General features: G+C 37.6%; 1 protein-coding gene across 1 annotated transcript in view; it reads left to right on the forward strand.

Annotated features, from left to right (window-relative positions):
* LOC134800823 (phosphoinositide 3-kinase regulatory subunit 4) overlaps nucleotides 1-13,534 on the forward strand; it is a 54,614-nt gene that overhangs the window by 24,309 nt on the left and 16,771 nt on the right. The window contains exons 16-21 of the mRNA XM_063773380.1: nucleotides 1,421-1,555; nucleotides 4,638-4,716; nucleotides 7,055-7,131; nucleotides 8,037-8,155; nucleotides 9,422-9,516; nucleotides 12,365-12,502. Of these exons, the coding sequence (XP_063629450.1) occupies nucleotides 1,421-1,555; nucleotides 4,638-4,716; nucleotides 7,055-7,131; nucleotides 8,037-8,155; nucleotides 9,422-9,516; nucleotides 12,365-12,502 (643 nt within the window). The remainder of the gene's footprint in view (nucleotides 1-1,420; nucleotides 1,556-4,637; nucleotides 4,717-7,054; nucleotides 7,132-8,036; nucleotides 8,156-9,421; nucleotides 9,517-12,364; nucleotides 12,503-13,534) is intronic.

The following is a 13,534-nucleotide window of genomic DNA, read 5'->3' on the forward strand; positions in this document are numbered from 1 at the left end:
TGTGCGGTTTGATCGCTTGCGTGGTGAGTCTGCTCAACCCCATCGACGTGAACTGCAAGATATCGCCGCTGGTGTGGCCCCACCTCAAGCACAAGCTCATACAGGTACGTTATATATAAGACACGAAGTGTGCGGTTTGATCGCTTGCGTGGCGAGTCTGCTCAACCCCATCGACGTGAACTGCAAGATATCGCCGCTGGTGTGGCCCCACCTCAAGCACAAGCTCATACAGGTACGTTATATATAAGACACGAAGTGTGCGGTTTGATCGCTTGCGTGGCGAGGCTGCTCAACCCCATCGAGGTGAACTGCAAGATATCGCCGCTGGTGTGGCCCCACCTCAAGCACAAGCTCATACAGGTACGTTATATATAAGACACGAAGTGTGCGGTTTGATCGCTTGCGTGGCGAGGCTGCTCAACCCCATCGAGGTGAACTGTAAGATATCGCCGCTGGCGTGGCCCCACCTCAAGCACAAGCTCATACAGGTACGTTATATATAAGACACGAAGTGTGCGGTTTGATCGCTTGCGTGGCGAGGCTGCTCAACCCCATCGAGGTGAACTGCAAGATATCGCTCCTGGTGTGGCCCCACCTCAAACACAAGCTCATACAGGTATGTTATATACAAGACACGAAGTGTGCGGTTTGATCGCTTGCGTGGCGAGTCTGCTCAACCCCATCGACGTGAACTGCAAGATATCGCTCCTGGTGTGGCCCCACCTCAAGCACAAGCTCATACAGGTACGTGATATACAAGACACGAAGTCCCGATGTATTTATTGTAGTAGCTACGATAGTATAGGGTATTTGACTGTATTTAAAATAAATTATTACCAGAAGTTTTATGGAGGATTAAACGTAGACAGCAGTTATTTTTAGACACAATTTCTATTTTAAAACCCGTATAAATCTACAAAGAGTAGGTAATTTGATAGTGACGTCACATGCTAGTGTTTCATATAAATTCCATAGTAACAGAATCGTTTTGACAGTTCGAAAAAAGAAACTGATTTGACTAGTAGTCAGGTCAAGTTTTTCTAATAAAATAGATCATTATTTACATATGCTTTTTATAATATAAGTATTTACTTGTCCTAATAATAGCTTGTTTTCATGTCTTTTTAGGGTTCCGTACCCAAAAGGTAAATACGGGACCCTATCACTAAGACTCCACTGTCTGTCTGTCACCAGGCTGTATCTCATGAACCGTGATAGCTAGACAGTTGAACTTTTTACAGATTACTGTTGCCGCTATAACAACAAATACTAAAAACGGAATAAAATAAATATTTAAGTGGGGCTCCCATACAAAAAACGTGATTTATTTGCCGTTTTTTGCGTAATGGTACGGAACCTTTCGTGCGAGAGTCCGACTCGCACTTTACCGGTTTTTTTAAACGTTTTGCTTGTTCCACAGGTGGATAGAGCCGAGCTGCTATTGGAGAGTCTAGAGGAACCCATTCCTAGGAAAGTATTGGATGCGGTATTACGGCACGGAGATGTGGATCGACTGGTGCAGACACTTAGAGAAAGGCGGAGTGCAAGACTCAAGGTTGGTATCTGACTTTGGTCACAAAATTAATAATAGTACTAGGTACAGAAGCTTCACTCTCTAAAAAAACGCGTCTATTACGAGAGATATGACCGCTAGGTGGCGCAAGCGCGAGTAGGCGTCCGTTCCATAGCGGTGTGCGGCAACTACTACTGCTAGACACCAAAATTGGTGTGGGCCGCATGTACTTCCCAACAAACAATTAGGCGACACTTAGCACTTATTTTATCACCTAAAGACATAGAACGGCTATAGAATAGCTACATATTCTAAACTTACAGGCTCTGGTGATATCAAGGTCTTTAAGAGGTCCATGTATAGCTTTAAGATCCACAGTAGCCGTTTTGGCCGCTATAATGCATCTTAAGCAGCTAGTATTATAGCTCAAAGTGAAATCTACCACCTTAACATCTATAAGAGTAATAAGCAGCTGCAATTTTCACTTAAGGTTCTAAACAGGCGATAAAAACTCTTTTAAAGCTCCGTGTATCGCAATCGCTACTTAACTCTCTTGTATCACTTACAGTCGAAAAAAGAAGTTACGAGTCACTATTATAGATCATGTAGTCGCAGACGAGCGTTATTCAATACCTTAGTACATCTTATACTGTTAATAGAGTCTTACTTGCAACCTAAGCCTATGGCGCCATGTTGAGATGACCGATAAATCAATAAGCAAAACAAAAACTATTAATTAGAACGTAAATACTTAATAAAAATCGATACTTTTACTCAATATCGGCTTAATGTTAGTGTTGTTATATTTAAAACCGGATTTCACGTATATTGTGCAATTTTTCGAAAATTAAATACGGTGGACCACAAGTAATAAAATATTATATTCAGATAAATATGCAAAGGATCAGAGGCCCTTTAAAATATTGTTAGTAATACATATAGTTATTAGCAGTGTAATTAATTTCGCCATCATAAATCCGCAGATAACGCCGGCATTAGTAAACTAAAATAATTATTTGCTTTTATTTATCCGCCATTACATTTCACTTCAAGCTGTCACAGTGCAAGCTTGCGAATAATAATACAAAATGGAAACATTGCAACCAAAACAGATAGGACTAAGGAAAAAATGCGCAATTACCTTCTTGAGTGTTACAAATATTGACTTTGAATGCTAATATACCATCTAAAGCTCAAAGTATCATCTATATGGCCCTACACTACTACTCAAATAGTTAGTAGTCGCTTATTTGGCACCCTTTTAAATCCTAAGTACTTAATCAACGCTATTACAGCACTAATTTAGCGCTCTTATACCTCTTATTTCTCTATTGTAGCGCCGTTTTACAACCCAAGGTGATAAAAATTGTGCCCAATCCGGGGGTATTAGGGAGTTATAGCCGGCTATAACTCCTATTTTTAGAACATCAATAGAACCTCTGGAGTAAACAAACGCTTATGTAGAACTCTTTTAACCCTTATATTTAGCGCCTAATGTTAGTTGGGTTGTAACGACGTGACGAACTCGCGGAGTGGGCCACGCCTGCTTTGGTACGCCGACTAAACAGACACCGCGTTATGAACATACATCGGGGTTTTCGGTGCGGGAATGTTTTACACTATTTATAGCCAAATAACAGGTAAAAACTGTAAAAAACGATACTAATTTAACATTTCTAAGCACATTTGGACCTTACTACCTACGTTTAATTCATAGTTTGGTAATTATTTTACAATAAACAAAGTTATAAATCACACAAATACACGAAATCATTCCCGCACCGAAAATCCCGATGTATGGACTTATGAAGCGTTTACGAAAAAACCGGGCAAGTGCGAGTCGGACTCGCGCACGAAGGGTTCCGTACCATAATGCAAAAAAAAAACGAAAAAAAAAGCAAAAAAAAAACGGTCACCCATCCAAGTACTGACCACTCCCGACGTTGCTTAACTTTGGTCAAAAATCACGTTTGTTGTATGGGAGCCCCATTTAAATCTTTATTTGATTCTGTTTTTAGTATTTGTTGTTATAGCGGCAACAGAAATACATCATCTGTGAAAATTTCAACTGTCTAGCTATCACGGTTCGTGAGATACAGCCTGGTGACAGACGGACGGACGGACGGACGGACGGACGGACGGACGGACAGCAAAGTCTTAGTAATAGGGTCCCGTTTTACCCTTTGGGTACGGAACCCTAAAAAGAGAGATCGCTAGAGTTATAGTCTGTAATAGTGTTTAAATAAAAGTAAACAAACTTTTTGTACATTTTCGTGTACCTAGTTAGGCTAATTCGCCAGTAACTGGCCGGTTTTAGTAACTGGCCGCCCTAAACTAAAAATGAATTCTATTCACCTATAAACAGAATTCATTTTAGTATAAGGCGGGTGGCCAGTTATTGAAACCTTATACTAAAATTAACTCTGTTTATAGGTGAATAGAATTCATTTGGTGGCCAATTACTAACAGTGGCCAGTTACTGACGAATTACCTTATAACATTTATTGGTTAACCAACCAAATATAAAACCGCCTGGATCAATCACTGAACGACCTGACTTTAACCTACATTATTTGATCATGTAATATTTTCATCTACCCTCGACTGGCTTAAGGAGCCATTTGACGGTATATTTTGTTTGCTTTTATTTAAATACTAAAGATACAGAGTATAGACCAAGATAAGTCTGCAACTATTTTTATAGCACACGTAGTGCAAGTGTTATCTTAAACGTCAATCTTCTATGAAATTATGACGTATAAATAACACTTGCACTGTGTATGCTATCAAAATCGTTGCAGACTTATCCTGGTCTAACTCTACACATCTGTGCACTTTTACTGATAATTTTGTATTAGTTGTGTTGTGTTATTTGCTATCCTTATGTAACCAACCAACTCCATCTTTACCCGACTACGGTAACGCAAAAGGAGGGTTATGATTTTGACCGGTATGTATGTGGGTATGTATATATGTTCATTTGTTCCCTCTTAACTTCTAAAGTACTCATTATAATTTGACAAACGATGTGTCATTCGAATCGTCTTAGTCGTCCGCTGGTAATAGGCGATTTTATACAATTTTTCAAGTCCGAATTAATATTTGTTATTTTTTTTTATTGTAGGTGAAGCAAGGTGTGATGCCGCAATACAGTGAGATGGGGCCACAACTCAGGAACCTCTTCAGAAGATTGGCTTCCGACGGTAATACACTTAGCACAATATCCTGCTGAACACTAAAGCATGTATGTTTGTATGTAAACCCTCTATTGTACAAAGCACTACAGGAAATGAACTTTTCACATCACTGTTCGGAAATGTAGCAGTAGATGGTCTAAAACCAAGCTGGAAAGTAGGCAATAGCTATAGCACCTGAACCACCACTACTACAATGTTTCATTGTTATCATCATCTGTCATTGGTGACGGTTCGCTACAGCAATGGATATCATTTAAAACATAAAAATCATTAAAAGGTCTTTTTTGGCGCAACTTTTTCCTTCAAAAATAAAATTAGGTTATTTATTGGGCCAATTTCTTGTTTAAAAAAAAAAAGAAATGTCAAAACCATTCAGTTCATTTTTTTAACAATTATCCATTCAGTTCACGCTTAAGGCGTTTTTTACTTTTGTAGCTGTTTGTGTTTTTTTAGCAAAAACGCTACTAAGTTTAGAGTCGGTTTGAAGCAAATAACAGAAAAACCCCTCTTAAAAGTGATAAAAAAAGTAAAAAAGGCGGGATCTGAAAATACATACTGAATTGGATAGTGTAAATTGTGTTTGACTAAAAATACAAGAAACACGTATCTACGCTCGCTATAAAAATGAGTTCTTCTAGTGAAGAAAATGATATTCTTACGCTGACGCCTACCGAAATTCAAGAGACAGCACAGGCAGTGGCTAGTTATTTGCTACCAGAGAAATTGCAAATGTTTTCTTATTTCCTCGCAGTAGTCGTAAAAAGCACTATGTAATGCCTCGGCCGGAAACGCTAAAGATGGACTCGTATTATTTGAGGGCCTCCACGAACGTGCCGGCCCTCAAACGCACTCGTCCATCTTTTAGCGGTTTTCCGTCCTCTCCTACAATGTACTTTTTCTCAAAAATGGACGGCAAAGTCGACTTTGCCGTTTAAAAAATAGGTTGCGAAGCGCGTAGTTTATGGTCAGTCAAAAATTAAAAAGTTAAAAACATTGCAGTCTCGATTTTGGGACTGCAATGTTGCATACAAATTCCATTATTTGTCGAGTTCCAAACTTTTTAAAAGTTGAAATGGCCATATCAAATGAAGGCACAGGCCCATTAAACAGCCAAACAGATGATTAGTACCGCGACTATTTAGCTGTCTCAAATAGGTTGGCGTATTTTCGGCAGAAAAATACACTTTTATTTTTTTATTAAAAAAATAAAAAGGCGGCAAAGCTAATTTTTTCAATTGTTTCTACTTTTTTCTGTGAAAATATATACGTAAGTAGTAAGTGCTAAAGTAAAATATTTCTATGATATTTATATTTCTTGCACCATTTTTGAGAAAAGCACTATATATGACTCGGCTGGAAGGCTACTTGCTGGCTTCGGATTCAATTAAACGGACTCCCAAGGTCGTCCGTTTAAAACGAATCCTCAGCCTGCAAGTAGCTACTTCCGAGCCTCGACAATAATGTACTATTTCAAGCTAAACTATAAATAACATCAAATTCCTGAGAATGTTTTCATATTTATGGAAGCTGCTTGCACATTTGTATGTCTGGGATAAAAAAATATCTTGTATCTATATATAGGTTTTGGGCTAGCTTTAAGTCAAATTTCAGCCAATTCTGTCCTTGCTTGATCAGGGACCGAATACCGCTCCAGTTTTCATACTCGTACAAATTAACCGGTATTCAATTTCGGTATCATGGTTGTTTACGTACCTAATTTACACTTAATTTAGCAAATGTGCTTCCTAAATACTATTTTATAATATCAAAGAAATATTGTGAATGCTATGAGATATTTTGATTTTTAGTTATACCGGTAACGGTCCCTGTGCTTGATTGACGAAGAAATATCCAAATGTACAATTTTTAATATTTTATAATATAAACGAGCAATTCTTGTATATATATTTCGGGGATCTCGGAAACGGCTCTAACGATTTCGAAGAAATTTGCTATGTAGGCGTTTTCGGGGGCGATAAATCGATCTAGCTAGGTCTTACCTCTGGGAAAACTCGCATTTTTAGGGTTCCGTACCTAAAGGGTAAAAACGGGACCCTATTACTAAGACTCCGCTGTGCGTCCGTCGTCACCAGGCTGTATCTCATGAACCGTGATAGTTAGGCAGTTGAAATTTTCACAAATGATGTATTTCTGTTGCCGCTATAACAACAAATACTAAAAAGTACGGAACCCTCGGTGGGCGAGTCCGACTCGCACTTGTCCGGTTTTTTTTTTAGTTTTTATATAATTTCCAAGCAAAGCTACCGAGCTTCCATATATTATTTGTAATACAAGTAGGATTGGAAATATATTCAGGCCTAACTTGATTGTTTTGTTTACCCAGGTATGACGGAACAGGTTGAGAACCAGTTACTAGCCATGAGTGCACATCTCATCAAGATCCAAGGCTCCTCCACACAGGTAGAATTACTTAAAAGTAAATTAAAACACAAATAAATTTGAATAGTAGTTTGTGTTACAAGGGATCAAAATGATATATTTCCGTCAAGGGCGTATATTGAATCCTGAGCGTAATGAGGGATTCAAGTGTTAACGCCCAAGAGGAAATAATTTTGATACCGTGTGACACATACTGCTTTTCACATCAACTATGAGGAAAATCAAAAAATCTTAGTGTTGACACTACAGTGTTGCCACTTTTTAATTTCTATTCTTTTTTCCCAGGCTGTAGGTACATACGATGTTCATAGTTAATTATATTAATATGTTATACTGGCAATGAAATATCGTTGAACAGAAAAGTGCCACTTTGATCCCTCCTAGCAGGGAAGAAAAATCCATTTTCTGATTAGGTGATGTAAAAAAAACAAATGCTTTGGTATGCTCTGCAGTCGTTGGGGACAGTTCGTGTCAAAGAGATCCCATCAAAAACATAAACATGTGAAATGAAATGAGAGCCAAGTTCAATATTAAGAATATTCGTCGTTGTTGACTTCACGGGAAAAACAAGTTCTAGTTTGCTTGGGGTGTAATTAAAGTTCAGCATTTGACTTGTCTAGTTTCTACGTACACGCTATATTATTTCTTCTATGTTACTTTTCTAAAATTTAGTTTTTTGGTATAAAACATGTTATAGATTGTCAAGCCATTTCCGTAGAAAAGAGCGGCAAATTTAAAAAATGTTTGCACAAAGGGTTATCGTCCCATAGAAAATTAGAATATCGCGCCTGTTTCTACTGACAAAGTTGTTTGACCGGCTATAATTTAGGGTGGTATTCCACCTATACAATTTCTTCGTCGAATGTGTATTGCGTCTCACATTTTGCTTAATGGGAGAGTGAGAGGCAATGACATTATTGTTTCAGCACATAACGGACGCACCGGGTCGTCTCTCATTGACTGGAAGTAATATTTCTCGCTCCGTCCAACTCGATACAGGAGGCGACGCCATGCCCATTGACAAGATGTATGCGTCGCAGAACAGGTATTTTTACACACATTCTACTGAATTATGTACTAACAAAAAAAGATTCTTCAAAAAAGGAGTGTAATACCAGGGGTGCGAAACTCCTCCTTTCGGGCAAACTCGGCTCCGTTCGGCTCAGCATTGCTCCGAGCTATTATTAGGGTTGACACAACTTGACGCCCCTTTGCGTGCACGACCACAGATAAGATAATGGCTTGAATTTTGACAATCCTAAATAGCCGAAAGACAAACTTCGGTTTTGTAGGAAGCTTCCTATCTGTACGGTAGTACTATTATTTATTCTGTGGTACCTAATACATTTTTAACCCATTGAACGCCACGCCTATCGTTAGCGGCGCGTCATCGTAAACATTGTCGGAATAAAGAAAGGTTGATGTTAGCGCAGTTCGGCGGTCAAAGGGTTAAGGGTCGGCGACGCCCTTGTAACAGGCGTAACAAAATGTATCATATGTGCTAATTAGAGATGCAACGGATAGTTGTTTGGCCGGATACCGGATATTCGGCCTGACCGTCGGCCGAATATCCGGTATCCGGCCGCCGAATGTTCGGCGGCGGAACTATTCCCTTCATTTCGGTTTTTCAGGAGCGCATTGTGCAGGTTTGACCTGTTTCGTAGTGAACGTTCGCGCGGACTCATTTCTAGGTTCGAAATGAGTGCGCGTGCAAGTTAGTGGAATGTTTATATTGTTTTAAAATAATAAACAAGTACGATTATGACCGTGACTGTTTCTTAAATCCAATTTGTTTACTCCGAAATCAAGCAATGCTACCTGCCTGATAGTAAGACATTATCCGGTATCCGGCCGGATATTAAATTAATGGCGGGATAGGCCGGATACCGGATAGTAACCGAATATCCGGTGCATCTCTATAGTTCGTTTTTTTTAGCATTAGAAATAAGGTAAACAATCTTGAAGTGTCTTTTAATTGAAAAACACATTTTAAAAATAAGTTACGGCAAATATGTAAAATTATGAATCTAATACGATCATTTATAGTCTTCTGCTTTCATAAGTAATAGTTACTGATTTTTAAAAAGCGTTTTTCAATTAAAAGACATCTCAAGATCGCTTACCTTCTTTCAAGTTCTTTCTAATGCTAAAAAAAACGAACTATAGTGTTAATCCACATCTTAAGTTATCCACTATAATAATACCAAGTTTTAGCTAAATCTATTCAGCCCCTTGTACTATTTTAATAATTGACTTCTTATTCGTTTTCCTATGACCTTATGATTTTTATGGTTAGTTATTATTTGAACAGGAGGACCCACAAAACGTCGACATCTCAAGAGCCGCACATGAACACAGAGTGGCAACACATGTTCGGACAGGGACACGACCCTACGTCTATTAGAGGTACGAGTATGTTGTATTAACTTTACTTATAAGTTGCACCAGGCGTGGCCCACTCAGCGATTTCGTCGCGTCGCTACAAGTACATGCGGCCCACACCTATTTTGGTGTCTAGCAGTAGTAGTTGCCTTGCGCCGCTACGGAACGAACGCCTGCTCGCGCTTGCGCCACCTAGCGGTCATATCTGTCGTAATAGACGCGTTTAGTTAGAGAGTGAACCTTCTCCACCAGTGGCGAACACAAATCAAAATATTTACTTAATAAAAGAATTTGATATGTTCGCAAATAGTTGTATTCTTAATTGTTTTTTGCAGGGTGGCCACTTTCTGGAAAACCGGGAAAACCGGGAAAAGTCAGGGAATTTCGCTAGTCATGGAAAAGTCAGGGAATTGTCAGGGAAATTTAATGGAGGTCAGGGAATAAAAATTGTCTCTGTATGTACATAATATAAGTACATAATAAAATAATAAAAAATATTAATTTTACCATCTGCAAACATTATATTATATCTACTATAATTAGTCTAACGCATTCACTGCCAGGGGGCGTGGCCTAGGAACAAACTTGTATGACGGTGGACGCACATTTGCGTCGGGGGCAGTGAATGTGCTAACCTGTTCACTTTAAAAACCCGCAAACGATGTACAGATAAGCCGTTTGGCACACGCATACCTACTAGAGGTCAAAACAAATTTTTTGACCCGCAGTTCCTAAAAATATTTCCCTTAGGAGGGGAGTGCTGAGTCATTGTTTTTTTGTATGGGAAAGAAAATATTTTTTTTTCAGAAACTTATTGTGTGTGGTATCATATGAAAGAGCTTTTTGAGGCGATTCTAAAACTATACCACATCATTACATTTCAGCCATTTTTTTATGATTAAAACAAAAATAATTTTCAAAACATACCAAGTTTGAGCTTCTCCAGATACGATATGGCTGATTTTTTTTTTGTATAATATACCACAAATGATACGTGATATCCTCACATCTAACCCTAATAAAGCAATTTTGAAAATAATTTCATTTAGTTTTTATTTTTATTTTTCAATAATACTAAGTGAATACAGTCCTACTTCAGTACCTATTTTACGAAACTTAATGGAACTGTACTGCAGATACGGTGCATATTAATCATAAAATGATACGTAATATCCATATATCTAACGGGAAATACCTCTCTACTACAGTTCCATAAGTCTCGTAAAATAGGCACTGAAGTAGTACCGTGTCACTGTAATAATGAAAAATTAAAAACAAAACTAAATGAAATTATTTTTAAAATTGGTTTTTTGGGGTTAGATATGAGGATATCGATATCACGTATCAGTGGTATATTGTACAAAAAAATAATAAGCCATATCGTATCTGTTTCTAAAATTTTTTTTTATCCCATAAAAAAAACAATGACTCAGCAAATTTTTTTAGGAACTGCGGGTCAAAAATTTTATTTTTACCTCTAGTATGCGTGTGCCAAACGGCTAACCTGTACATCGATTTGCGGTTTTCTATGATATTGGGGTCGTACGTCTGACGCTAAATAGGTTAATAATAGATAACGCTATATCCTACCACGGCAGTATAGACAAAATAAATACTAAAAAAAAAATGATCCACGCGGCTCGTAATGCTCACTCCTTGTACACGGAGCAGCTACACAAAAGGATGGAAGATTTAAGTCCAGAGGCGAAAATCAGAGCAGAAAAAAGAAAAACTGCGGAAATGGTCAGAGAACTAGAAACAAAAAGGCGAAAAATTCTCGAAGGAGCTGCCAAAGAAGCGTTATTGGAAAAACAGATTACCAAGTTGCAATAGATTATGTTATTATTTTATATCAAAAAATTGTTTAAGGCCTTGTATGTATAAGTTACGCTTATGGTTTAGTATGTGCACTAGTGCTGCACTCTGGCGGCAAAACATTGCAGTAATAAGTACTCCCTATTATTTTTTATCGGGCTATTTCGTTCAATCATGTATCGAGTACGACCACGGTCTTTAATATATGTATAATGAATTTTAATTTCTTTTTTATTTTGCTTTATTAAAACAAATAGTTTTTCTTAATAAACTGCTTAAGTATTAAGTAACATCAATTTCAAGGACATTGGGTGTTGAAAGCCCCTTAATTTGTGTATAAAAGCGGTTTTATTTCATTTTTTCCACGATTTTAACAAGTCTACAAAATTTTCGGTTTCGACAAAAAAACATGTTTCGGTCGGACACTAAAGATTTTTAACCGACTTCAAAAGATTAGGTTTCTCAATTCGTCGCTTTGGTACCATAATACGCAAAACGTTGAAGTCTAGTACTTACTAATACGATTAAGGTCGGTATAAAGTGTTCCCTTTAGTATTTCTCGCTGGATTATATTATATGATAAATTTAATATCCAATAAATTCAGTAGTCCTCTGTACCGTTTCAATTGGTTTTTCCTGTACAGCTTTCAACAAAAATAAATAAATAATTGGGTTATTGTATGAACTGTTGTATGAACTGTGATAGCAAATTACAATTTATAAATACAATGAAACAGTACAAAAACGTCACCTGACGTAGGATGTGAACCCACGACTTCCGTCTAACTATGCTTTCGCTCTTACCAACTGAGCTATTCAGATACTAGGTACTTCTTATTATTTCCGTTTTTGTATTATTTCATTGTATTGATAAATTGTAATTTGCTATCAGATAATTCTGCAAAAACTCAAAAATGTATTCCAATTATATATTTTATATTTATTACATTTAAGATTATGGTCAGGGAAAAACTTGAAAAAACGCCTGGAAAACCGGGAAAAGTCAGGGAATTTTGGTTATAGTAAAGAGTGGTCACCCTGTTTTTGTCTTTCACAGCGTCAGAGTCTGTCTCTGTCTCCCAAGCCCCACAGCAGTCCCAAGCTGTATCCAGTAGCAACATGGGGCAGTTGGGACGACAGAGCGCCTCCATACCCACACACTCGCAGATGGGGCACAGCGCGAGCTACGTGCAATGTGAGTTAAATGATTTTTACAAGCTTTTATTAACAAGCTTTTATTAGGTCGACCTGTATGTAACTATGTAATGGAATCTAAGGTAACTAATCTAACCATCTTCCAAGGATCGTAGCGTCATGAAAATTGGCAGCTGTATGTAGTTCTGATGACAATGCAATAATATGGTACTGTCGAACTGATCTGATGGAGACAGGAGGTGACCATAGGAACTATGTGATGAAACAACGCAACCTAGGGCCGATTGCATAACAAACTACAACTAATATTACAAGCGGAACTCCTTATTTAATAAGTGAAATTAGAAAAGGAGTTCCGCTTGTAATATTAGTTGTAGTTTGTTATGCAATCGGCCCCTAATTGTGTTAGGGGTTTATAGAATTGTCTCGATGAGTATTAGTTGTCTGTAGTAAGAAAAGTGCAGTCAGCGATAAAAGCTTGTACCAAAAATGAAATTTTTGCCAAAAACTTATTTCTCAAACTTGCAATGAAATATTGACATGACTTATTTCAAATTAGGTCCGGAAATAGGGTAATTCGCCAGTAACCGGTTTTAGTAATTGGCCACCAAATGAATTCTATTCACCTATAAACAGAGTTAATTTTAGTATAAGGTTTCAATAACTGGCCACCCGCCTTATACTAAAATGAATTCTGTTTATAGGTGAATAGAATTCATTTTTAGTTTAGGGCGGCCAGTTACTAAAACCGGCCAGTTACTGGCGAATTAGCCTACATATATGATTTTTTCTCAAACTTGCAATGAAATGTTGACATGACTTATATCAAATTAGGTCCGGAAATACTACGTATCCGGTGCGATGAGTGAAAATGATATGTAAAGGAATTTCATACACCTAGGCCTATAAAGCAATCTTTTTTTGTTTTAAACGGGAAATTGTGACACAACGGCTTGGCATTCAACCATTAAAAACACCTATGCAATATTTTTGGTTCGTTATGACATTCTGCCATTACGCTTGTTTTTCTTTGTTTTTTTTATTATTATTTACTTAGAGATATTAAAGGGGA

Source organism: Cydia splendana, chromosome 20, assembly GCF_910591565.1.
Source record: "Cydia splendana chromosome 20, ilCydSple1.2, whole genome shotgun sequence".
NCBI lineage: Eukaryota > Metazoa > Arthropoda > Insecta > Lepidoptera > Tortricidae > Cydia > Cydia splendana.